The sequence below is a fragment of the Nelumbo nucifera genome, chromosome 2 (genome assembly GCF_055504915.1).
Source record: "Nelumbo nucifera cultivar China Antique chromosome 2, China Antique-T2T, whole genome shotgun sequence".
Taxonomy (NCBI): domain Eukaryota; kingdom Viridiplantae; phylum Streptophyta; class Magnoliopsida; order Proteales; family Nelumbonaceae; genus Nelumbo; species Nelumbo nucifera.
In genome coordinates this window covers 27,407,104-27,419,548 of record NC_142650.1, presented here as the reverse complement: position 1 = coordinate 27,419,548, position 12,445 = coordinate 27,407,104, and the positions used below count along the sequence as shown (strand labels likewise).

Sequence of the window (12,445 nt, the reverse complement as noted above, 5' to 3'; positions counted from 1 at the left end):
AGGGGGTGCTAATTCCAGAGGAGATGGTCATGGAGTGAGAGGAAGTCGAGGTGGTGGTAGAGATGGGAACATCAGAGGCCATGGTACTGGTGGTCATGGTGTAATGTGGAAGTGTAGTTATGGTGGATGAGAGAGACACATGGTTAATTTTACTTGGGCCAATATTGTTGCAATTAGAGAAGATGATGGTGCTACAAGTGATGACTCCATTGCTTTGGGTATTGGAAAGGAAGACATGGTCTCTATCACTAGGGAGGAGACATGCTCCCCATTTGGAGGATTCATGGCTATTGAACTAAGGAATACACTTCCTTGTCAGCCAACCCAGAGAAGAATACAGAATTCTGGGGGTGAAGAAAATGGATTCTTTGACCCTACCCCATGGGTCCTTTATATAAATAATGAAATTAGAGAATTTATAGAGATGCCCTTGTAGGGAAACAGATATTAGAGAATTTACAGAGAGGCCCTTGCAGGGCTGAAGAGAAAATAAGAGATAAAATACAATAGGAACTACAATAATATGGTACATCAGAGAGTTTCTTCACACTCCTTGTCAAACTGATGCAAAGGCATGAGCATCAGTTTGCTTACTATAAATAAGTGTCTAGACCTCGTCATGGCCTTTGTGAAGATGTAAAAAACTTGCATATCAGAGGCAACATGAGGGAGAGAAATAGAGTTTGCAAGAAACATGTCGCTGGCAGTCCACCTCAATATGCTTTGTCCTTTCATGAAAGATAGGATTAGAGGCAATCTTAATAGCACTAGTGTAGTCCGCATACAGAGGAATGGGTGTAGGAGAGGAATGACCCAACTCCTGAAATAAAGATTGAAGCCAAATGACTTCACTACAAACGGGTGGCATTGCCCTATACTTTGCTTCCATAGAGGACTTGGAAATAGTTTGTTGTTTCTTGCATTTCCATGATATTAGAGAGTCGCCCATGAAGACACACCACCCGTGAGTGGAGCGGTGTGTGTCGGGGCATCTAGCCCAATCTGCATAAGACGAGGAGAAGAAAAGACCCTATGATAAAGAGCCCCGAACATAGCGGATGATTTGATGCACTGCGGTTAAATGAGGTTGACGAGGGGCAGAGACAAACTGACTAACGACCTGAACTGCATGTGAGATGTCAAGAGGAGTCATGGTAAGATAGATGAGAGACCCTACAAGTTGCCGATAGAGGGAAGCATTAGGAAGTAGGGAGCCTTCTGATTTGGATAATTTGACATTCAGCTCCAAGGGAGTATCAACTCATTTATCATCAGTAAGATTGACCAACTTAACAAGATCAGAGGCATACTTGTGTTGGCAAACAAAATAACCCTGGGAGCTCTGTTGAACTTTAAGTCCCAATAAATAGTTAAGAGAGCCAAGATCTTTGATGTTAAAGGAACTATGGAGAAGAGACCTGAGGTCTTGAATTCCTTCTATATCATCTCCAGTCAACAATATGCCATCCACATATAGTAAGAGAATGATAAGGCCTTGGGGTCTTTCTCGAACAAAGAGAGAGTAGTCTAACGCACTTTGGCTATACCTGGCTTGCACAACATCTCTTAATTTTTTAAACCAAGCTTGAGGGGCTTTCTTTAGCCTGTAGAGGGATTTCTTTAGCCGAAAGATGAGGGAGGGATCACTACAATAACTAGGAGGAGGTTTCATATAAATTGTTTCCTTTAGATGCCCATGGATTGTAGTAATCTTGGCCACTGGAGCAAATGTCTCCTCATAGTCAATGACATACTCTTGCATGTAACCCTATGCCACAAGCCTAGCTTTGTAACCGTCCAGAGACCCATCAGATTTCAGTTTGATGGAATAGACCCATTTGCTCCCAATAATAGAGTCATCTGAAGGTGTTGAAACAAGGTCACAGGTGTCATTCTATTCTCATGCAAAGCTTGAATATCTACATCCATGGAATCTCACCACTGAGGGATGCTACTGGCCTACTGGTTAGAACGAGGAATATCTATAGAGGACAAAACAACTGAGGAATCTGAAACTGGAGTGTTACTTTACTTAAGGGTTGTTTGTGATGCGTGAAGGATCCGGTCCAAGAAGAAGAGGGGTCGTAGGCGTGGAGCTGGACCACGAACCCACTTGCGAGAGAAGACGAGAAGATCCTTCTCAGTAGTGGATGACGAAGTATCCTATGATTCGAAATCATGCAAAACTGAAACAGAGGGCGTAGATAACTTGGCAATTCCTGAAAAAAAAAGAGATATGCTCAAGAAAAAGCACATTTTGAGAAATACAAATACGACGTGCCGAGGGATCATAACAAAGGAATCCATTGTGGTTAGGATTATATCCCATAAAAGCACACATGATAGATTGAACTGAAAGCTTTGAACGTTCACGAGGGGGAAGATGAACAAAGCATAGACACCCAAAGACATGAAGATGGGAAAGATCTGGGGGAGATCCAAACATCTTCTGATGAGGAAATATGTTAGCAAGAACAAAAGATGGGATATAATTGATCAGATGCACTACCATGCTAGCGGCCTCTACCCAGAATGTGGGAGGCGCATGTGGCTCTTGTAAGAGAGTCCTTACAACACTGAGAATGTGGCCATTCTTTCTTTTTGCCACACCATTTTGCTAAGGAGTTTCTAGACAACATTGTTGGACTTGTACGCCATGATGTTTTAGATAAACCAGAAATTCTCTGTCACTGTATTCTCCCCCTGAGCCTAAGCATAAGGTCTGCACATTCGCTTGAAACCGAACTCGAACCATGTTATGAAATAACCGAAAGGTTGGAAAAACTTCTGATTTGTGTTTGAGAAAGTGGATCTAAGTGTATCTGGTACAATCATCGATAAATAACACAAAATACTTGTATCCCTTTCGAGAAACAACAGGTGAAGTCCAAACATCACTACGAATAATTTCAAAAGGTGAAGTAGCATGTTCAACTTGACAAGTGAATGGTAAAATACGACTCTTAAACAACAACAAACACAAGATGTATCAAAGGATTTCATAGATGGAATTAGTTTTAATAAAACCAAACTTAAAATAAATATTTAAGCTTTTCAGAATTTGGGTGACCCAAACGTTTGTGCCACAAGTCCCAAACATAGTTTCTTTGACACAAAATAGGACTCAATGTAGAAGAGCTCAAATAAGCAGAGGATGATGTCGATTGTGATTTCTCAAACTCTAGAGAAAACAAGCGGTCCATCCTACGCCCCTTCCCTTTCACCTTCCCAGTGAACTGGTCCTGAATCAAGCAACCATTAGAGGAAAAGGTTAGAATGTGACCTTCATCAACTAGTTGACCAACTACAATAAGGTTAGTAGTAAGTTTAGGAACTAGGAAAGTTTTAGCAAGGGACAAGGAGTTTAAAGGGGAAAGTTTGATGCACAAATCATCACTCCCAATGATGTCAAGTTTCTCACCATTAGCAGTGACATATATGTCTATGGTTGGTCTCAGACAGTATGTTTGAAGGTTTAGGATAGGCCCCAGTCATACGATTTGTAGCACTAGAATCAATTATCCAAATGTGAGAGGGAGAAGGACAATAACCGAAGAATTCACCAACATGGTTTAAAGTATTGATACGATATGCCCCGTATCGGGCGTATCATATCGTATCTTTTGAAAAAGATACGCTCTGAAACACCTGTAACAGGTGTTTCGGAACCCCAACTTTTTTTAATAAAAAAACCTATTTTTATCTTCCCAAAAAACCAAAATTTGAAAAAAAACTAAAAAAAAGAGTTTTGTGCGTTTCTAAGTACCGATACGATACTGCCATACGTGTATCGTATCGATACTTTGAAACCTACTCACCAGATAGGCCGATAGAAAAAAAGGTAGATGAGATGGCAGAGGATACTATTTGTTGAATCTCTTCCTTATTCATGGAAGTAGAGGATTCTCCCTTAGCAATAGAGGTATTAGACACTTGTCCCTTAGATGCTTGATAAGCTCGTGGCTGATTCTTCTTCATGGGACCCTTGGGTGAACGAATTGGGTAGTCTAGAATGATATGTTCGTGTTGTTTGCAAAAGGTGCAGACATTCTTCTTTTTGCAATGAGAAGCTATATGTCCATATCCCTAATATTCATAGCATTGAGTTTTAGAAGGGCCTTTTCCACTAGATTTCTTGTTCCCTCGTGTAAGAAAAACAGTATCAGTCCCTAAATCAAGATGTTTCCCTTCTATGTTTGTAGCAGTTAGGAGTCTAGTTTCTTCCCTCAACAACTTTCCCATCACTGAGTCTAAGTTTGGAAGAGTTCCTCTACTCAAAATATTTGACCTGATTATTTCATACTCAGGTCTCAACTTCATAAGAAATTGGTTCATTTTCTTATTTTCAAAATGCTTCTGCAAATACTTGATACACTCAACGGGATCAGAAGGTTCAGTATGAACTAGTTTATATTCATCCCAGAGATCAATAAAGCCTACATAGTATTCTTGCATCTTTTTGTCCCCTGGCAATAGGCAAAGATTTCAGATTCAATCTGGTATTGCCGTGACATATTGGACTGATGATAAACCTTTTTCAAAAAGGAATACATCTTATAGTCAGTCCTCAGCCTTCTCATGGGAACACTAATGTGAGACACAATGGAGCTCAAAATCTAGGAGACTAACTTTCCGTTGTCTAGCTTCCATTGTGTATAGGCTTTACTATCAACCTCATGAGGTTTACATACAGTCCCATTCAAGTAACCTTCAAGTCCCTTTCCCTCAACATAGAAATTGAAATGGAACTCCCACATGCTGTAGTTAGTTCCATCAAATTTTACAAGGAGAAAGTCAATCTTTTCAGCCATCATAAATGAGAAAAATCAACCCAGGGAAAAGGATAGCAGCACTGATGTTTGCAATGTTAATCAGTGCACTTAAATCAGCAATGAACTAGGCAGTGAATTACTTCAACCGAACAAAATATTTCTCAAAAAAATAATTAATATCAAGGCTGAAGCATGGAATGCAGACAATACCAATCCAGAGAAACTTCAGAAGAAAACTTTACAGAGGAATCAAAATCCTCCAACAAACAACTTAGAACAACACAAAACTAGGGCAGCACCAACTAGGGTTCCAAGGACTGATAACCGAGAGAAGAAAATACCCTAGGGCAGCACAAAACTAGGGTTCCAAGGACTGATAATAGTTGATTAAGACAATAGTGAGATACACCAACCTGAAATGAGAAGTTTTCCAGAGAAGACCTTATGTCTGTTGAAGTTCCTCAGTCTGAAGCATAAGAAACCAGAAAAAAAAGGTTCAAAAACTGCTGCTGTTGAAGGAGAAAGAAGCCAGACTGTTGAGATTTCTTAGTCTGCTGCTGTTCAAAATTGAACCATAAGAAGCCAGGCTGCTGCTACCTTGGAGGAACCAGTTCACGATAGAAGAAAGAAGGCTGCTGCCACCCAGGAGAGAAGGTCAGAACTCCCCCAAGACTTTTCAGATCTCACAGATTTTCTGAGTGAGTAAAACAGATCTGGGGACAACCCTAACACAAGACAGAAACCTCCACAGAGAACTAGGATTAGGTTTGAAGAGCACAACCCTAACACCAGTCGAGACACCCAGAAAACAATACCCCTGATATGGCCAATGGGAAAGAAAAGAAAAACAGAAATTACAGAGCAGCCTGCTCCGATACCATGTCAACAAGCCCAGAGAAGAATACAGAATTCTGGGGTGAAGAAAATGGATGCTTCGACCCTACCCCAAGGGTCCTTTATATAGATAATGAAATTAGAGAGTTTACAGAGAGGCCCTTGTAGGGCAACAGATATTAGAGGATTTACAGAGAGGCCCTTGCAGCGCTGAAGAGAAAACAAGAGATAAAATACAATAGGAACTACAGTAATATGGTACATCAAGGAGTTTCTTCACACTCCTGAAGTGATGAGAGTTCTTTGCTCCCTAAAACTTGAACCCGGATAGGCTCATGACTAGGGTTAAAACCATCCAAGAAGGCAAACACTCACTGTTGGTTCACAAGTTTTTTGTATTCTTTTGCATTTGACTCATTCTTCCAATCAATAGTTTGATAATAATCAAGTTCCTTCCACATCAAGGTAAGGGAAGAATAGTACAATAACAAATTTTTCTCCCTTGGTTTACAATTGGATGACTCGACTTGTAGTTGATAAATACGAGCGTATGCATGACTAGGGTTAAAACCATCCAAGAAGGCAAACACTCACTGTTGGTTCACAAGTTTTTTGTATTCTTTTGCATTTGACTCATTCTACCAATCAATAGTTTGATAATAATCAAGTTCCTTCCATACAATAACAAATTTTTCTCCCTTTGTTTACAATTGGATGACTCAACTTGTAGTTGATAAATATGAGCGTATGCCTCTGCTCAGAGAAAGTAGCCTTAACTTGATCCCAAATCTCCTTTGTTGTATCAGCCAACATGAAGTTATTCCTCAGGCTAGGGTGAATGGAGGTTACAAGCCAAGACATAATCAAATAATTGTCTTGATCCCACTTATCTAAAGTTGTATCAGCCTCTTTTGGTTGAGGGACATCACTAGACAAATATTCAAGCTTTCCTCTTGAGCCCACATACAGTTTAACACTTTTCGATCACTGCAAATAATTCAGTCCATCAAGGACAGTAATAGAAACAGGGAAACCCCAGTTTTCAGCTCCTAGATTGACCATATTCTGACCTCCATTGACTTCGGATATGGATGAATCATCAGTTGACATTGCCCAAACACAACAAGTGTAACAACCACACAAACAACTTGTACAGAAAATAGAAACAACACCAACAAGAGAAGAAACCAAGTATGCTTGTCAGTTAACAGTCCACTTCAAGCAACCGGAATGCAAAGAACTCCTTCCACAAGAGGGAAACAATAATTTCAAACACCACCAGTCCAGGAAAAGGAAATAAAAACCCTTCAGGGGGTAGACCAAAAAGGACATGGATTGAAGAAGTAAGAAATGATTTAAGCACCAATAATTTATCAATGAATATGGAACTTGACGGAATGGAATGGCAAAACAAGATTCATGTAAGAAGCCTCATATGGTAGGGAAAAGGCTTAGATGATGATTGAGAAGGAATGACAAATGATTAGATTTTTTAGCTGTATATCATCCTCAACATCTCAAACATGATGGGCATACAGAGTACAGTGCACAATTAATAAACCACTTCCAAAGGAGATTATAATAAAGTGCAGGACAAAAGTAACAGTACTCTACCATGTATAAATAAGCCCATTGGAGGGACAAACAGGGCAGTGAATTGCAGCTTAGGAAGTTTATCAATGGAATACTATTAGATGATTCAATTAGTCCCAAAAACAAGAAGTTGACAAAAAGAAGATTTCATATAAGACAAAAAGAAACAAAAGGGGTTTATATACCATAATAGGACACTTCGTCATAGCCCAAACCTCCACAGGTGCATCGCGAAGCAAAATAAGAAGATACCTGCAATTAGTTCAAGTCATACTCTAGAACAAAATTAAAGACCATTAAAAAAGATCTCATTGTAACAGCAGAATATTTTCTATACGTAAAAAAAGAAGAAAATAAATAAATATATAAAGAAAGAAAGAAAAGAGAATAAGAAAAACAAAATGAATCTGTCAAAGTCAATGGTTCACTCAATGGAAGGGCACATTGGATAGTTTCATCATGAGAGAAAAGCTCTTGTACAAGCACGCAAAAGACTAAATAGGATTCTCAATTAATTGCACCAATCTTCTCTTACTCATTCTATGTCATATAAATCATAGGATATAGATCAGAATCGTATAAGAACCCTTACTGATTTGGCATTCCTAGTGTTGACCAAATGTCAATATCGCACATTGAAGCACTCAAATCAGTAAATATCACACTATATTGTGCTTCGCATTCCAATTTTAAAATTTAAGTTTTCTCTTGGGTTTTATTCTCCTGAATGTGTAAAAGATATCCAGAATTGCCATAGCCTTTTAGATCTACAGTATCCATCAGAAAGATTTCCCTGCAAATTGATGTAAACCAGTCCTCAAAAATAGGTGTAAACTTGAAAAATTAGAGAGAAAAAGGAGGAAGAAAAGTAAGAGCAGCAGTACAAGAGAAGAAGATGGAGAAAAGAGGAGGAGGAAGAAGAAAGGTTTGAATAATCCTTCCCTCTCTTCTCTAATCCTTTTTACTAAAAATTAATGTTAAAATAATTACAAGTACGCCCTTAAGTGGGCGGCCAGCTAGGCAGTAACATAAAGAGATCAAACAAAAAGAAATAACAGGCCCATTAGCTAACAGGAAAATAGAAAAAATATTACAAGAGAAGATACTAGGACCCATTAGGCCTAGTCTCTTTACACAAATTATAGTATTAAATTTATACATTTCTATGGTGGGCCTTGGTGCAACGTTTGGGTTGCTCCATTGCAACCTGGGTGACCAGGGTTCAAATCTTGGAAACAAACTCTCTGCATGAATGCTGTGCATATCTGTCCCTTCCCAGACCCTACATTGGCAGGGAGTCTTGGCCAGTCCAACCCTTCTACCTAGAATCTTTGATGTAAGGGCCTTCTATAAATTGACTTAAAATACTCCTTCCAACCACCTCTTTCTCAAATTTCCTTTCCGTTTCTTAAACTACTAACCCAACTTCTCATTTTAGATTAAGAAATGAGACAAAATAAATTTTATTTAGTTTACCATCTACATGAAAACCCAATAAATAATACTAAAAAATAAAAAGAATACTCTCCAAAATTAGTATTTTATAAATTTTAATGAAATCAATAATCTATCAAATCCACATTTATGTTAAAAAATAGTTTTTAATCTTGAGAAACTTAAAGAAATAAAAATACTAATAATAGATATTTTATTTTAATAATTAAAATTTATGAATTTGCATATGATATGTATCATAGAAATTTTAATAGATCCAATATATTTTTAAGTTAAGGATAAATCTTTTTATAAATGATTAACTAATATTTTAATTTACATAAAATAAAAACATATTATTTATAACTTCATTAAAAAATATTGCTTACAAAATATTTGAGAACTTAATATTAATTTGAGCCTACCAAATCGAGTAATCCACATTTATATCAAAAACTTATTTTTAATTTTAGAAACTTTATAAAAAAATACTAATATTAGAATAATTACTTTATTAATTGAAATTTATAATTTTTCTTATGATATGTAACTTAAAAAATTTAATCTATGTGATATATTTTTATGTCAAGATTATATATTTTTATAAATGATTAAATAATGTTTTAATTTATACTAGATAACAACATATGTATAATTTACTAAAATAAAGATATTGCTTACAAAATATGTGAGAGTTTAATGTTTGTTTTTTGGTAATACTAAAAGTAAAATAATATAATAGCAAATGATTCATTTAGTAATTAAAATTTAATACTTGCATATAATTTGTGTCTTGGACTTAAATAAAAATAATAACATAATAATGCATTCATGCGTGTAGTAATTTGTAAAAATCAATACAATGTGTCATGAACTTTTAATTCATGCATTATCGATAAAATTATATGATATTTATGTATTCCACTATATTAATTGTAGTGTATTTCTTCACATGTACCATTAAAATATGCATTTCTTATCTACTTATACTTTATTTGTGGTTATTTCAACCTTAAATTTAGTGTTTTCAATGTATTTGTGGGGATGAATTCCCTAATGTATCCGAACATATCTATATATTTCCATCGTATCCATGCATTTCGAAAGCATATCTGTATTCATATCCATGCTTACTAATATGGTACTTGATACCGATACTTTGGTCCTTGCTTTCCACTAACACACATTTGTTTCCCTTAACTCCACGTGTGTTTGGGGTGTTTGCTTTGTTCATCTATTTCCTAATCAGTGAGATAAGCTTGAACCGAAGGTAGTTAAGTATATATTTTTGAGATACTCTAAAACCCAAAAGGGATATAATCATTACAGTCCATCTCTCCATTGTCATTTTGTTAGTGCAGATGTGACCTTTCATGAGTCTATTCCTTATTATTCTTATTTGTCTTGTGATCAGATTTTTGATGCACCATGTTCCTATGTTTGATTGACCCCCCTCTCCATCACGGTTGTCCACATATCCACCATGTTTATCTGAGAAGGCCTCCTACTCAAGGTATGCCATCAGTTTCTATGCTGCCTGAGGGTCCTCTACTTACTGCCTCCAACATGATCGAGCCACCTCAGCCTCACATAGCAACTTTTTATCTTAACCTGTCCATTGCTCTTCAAAAAGGAAAATCCTCTTGCATTTTGAATCCCATTAGCCATTTTGTTTTTTATAAATCTTTGTCTCTGTCTGCCCACACTTTTGTTACCTCTCCGTCTACCATTCCTATCCCTAAGTTTGTGTAGGAAGCCTTATCTGATCTTGGGTGGAGGATAGCTATGGAGAAAGAGATGTTAGTACTTCATCAAAATGAGACTTGGGATTTGGTTCCGCTACCTCCTAGTAAAAAGTGTTTGGTTGTAGGTGGGTGTATCAATAAAGTTTCAGCCTGATGGACTAGTAGAAAGGCTTAAAGCCAGAATTTTTCTAAAGGTTTTACACAAGCCAGATTTTTTCTAAAGGTTTTCTAAAGGTTTTTTCTAAAGGTTTTACACAAACCTTTGTTCATGTAATTATCTCCCTAGCTGCTATTCATCATTGGACCTTACATCAATTAGATATTAAAAATGCATTTAGTATAAATCAACAAGAAAAAATAAAATTGCGAAGAGAAGAGAAATAAAGAGAGAATTTGTGAGAGAAGAGAAGAAGATAAAGAAGGAAGAAAAGGAAGACAAGTCAACGATGCTGGCCGCCCTCTCCCGTTATCTTATACTTAAGAAAAGAATGAGTGCAATGGCACATATACACTTGATAGGGCAGTTGTTACAAACAACTTAAGAAAAGAAAAAAATAAATTAATATTTAAACAACTCCTAGCTAAAGAACCGTGGTCCCAACATACTAACTAAACAATATAAATAAACTAAAGGCAGTAGGGGTATTTTGTTTTCTTGTAGCAGATTTTTTAACAAGGATATTTTGTTTTCATGTTAATGGCTAGCTAACAGGAAACTTCACATTTTGACTAGGATACTTTGGTTGTATATGGCTAAAGGCACTATATTCTATTTTTGTTTAATATACTGCAATACTTTACCTTTCTTCAAAAAATTTAATAGTAACAGATAGAAAGACAAATTATGCATGTCCAAGTCTTCAAGGTCTACATCTCAGAAGAGCACTGGTGCAAGTCTCCATGTTATAGTTACACACACAAAGACCAGGTTACACAGACAAGATGTTTTAGGGATTTAAAACCACAAATAGGTAGGAGATAACACATCCATATCTGAACAATCAAATGAGTTAAATTATGTATTATGCCTAGAACCCAATGAACATATGGAGACAAAGTAATAGAATTCCTACTTTTCTGTAATAAATAAGACATTAGAGAAACAAACAATAAGTAGGATAATAACAGGCACAAACAATGAATCGAATAAGAGTTAGACTAATTATTATACATGGCACGAAACCAGTAAGTCATCTAATGTACTAGATAAACAATTAAGTAATTAATTTGGTCAAAACAACAATCCCATGCAAAAAAAAAAAAAAAAAACAAATATATCCTTCTAGTTGATTACAGTTTTTATGCTGCCAAGTCGTCAACAGTTACATTAGTTCCATGATTCCATCTTCATGAAAACAAACTACACAAAGATGGATTTCATGTTACACCAAAAGAAGAATCTAGAGTGCAGGTTTAATAAAAGGTTGTAGACCATGTTAGTTACAGGTGTATCTGATAAATAGATTACATGAATACCATGGTTATGATCCGGAAACAACCTTCCAGATGAAGATGCCCTTAAAGCTCTTATAGGAGCACGTTCTGGCTTTTGTAGGACACGGAATGTTCGATTAAGACCACTTCTAAGACAGGTCACAACAAGTCTATTAGTATAGCCTCCAGCTTTTTCACTCACCTGAATTAGTCAAAGCATTTGACAAAGTAAATAACAAGATTAAAGAAATGTCTTTGACTAAAGTACCAGCTCAACCTAGAGAAAATAAATATATATAAAAATTGAAATAGCATATGCATGAAAAGAAGAATCAGTGTTTAGGTAAATAGGAAATGGTAGTTAACCTTATAAGAAAATTGTAAGCAAAGAGGAAGTCAAATTAGTGGCAATGCTTCTGTGGCTGTCTTTTTAGATGCACTTACCTATGCAGTCTTAACTAAAGGGAAAAAAGAACACATGCTCAGATAATGAGGAAAAAAACGTTAATGTATTATATCAATAAGAAACCTGATCAGTTATGTGTTATTCCTTTGACTTGATTTTGACATTTAACTAAGAATCATGGGAACTACCAAATCCCAGCCCTTGATTTTTCTTGTTTCCTTTATAAA

At 36.3% G+C, this 12,445-nt stretch overlaps 1 protein-coding gene across 6 annotated transcripts in view; it reads right to left on the bottom strand.

Annotated features, from left to right (window-relative positions):
• LOC104586164 (uncharacterized) overlaps positions 1-12,445 on the bottom strand; it is a 196,209-nt gene that overhangs the window by 113,598 nt on the left and 70,166 nt on the right. For all 6 annotated transcript variants that reach the window (XR_016082976.1, XR_016082974.1, XR_016082975.1 and 3 more), the window contains exons 5-6: positions 11,878-12,014; positions 7,385-7,451 (exon numbers count right to left, since the gene is read on the bottom strand). Coding sequence is in view for 3 of the 6 variants with exons in the window: in XM_088899101.1 (XP_088755227.1) it covers positions 7,385-7,451; positions 11,878-12,014 (204 nt within the window). In the remaining 3 variants the exon portion in view is untranslated. The remainder of the gene's footprint in view (positions 1-7,384; positions 7,452-11,877; positions 12,015-12,445) is intronic.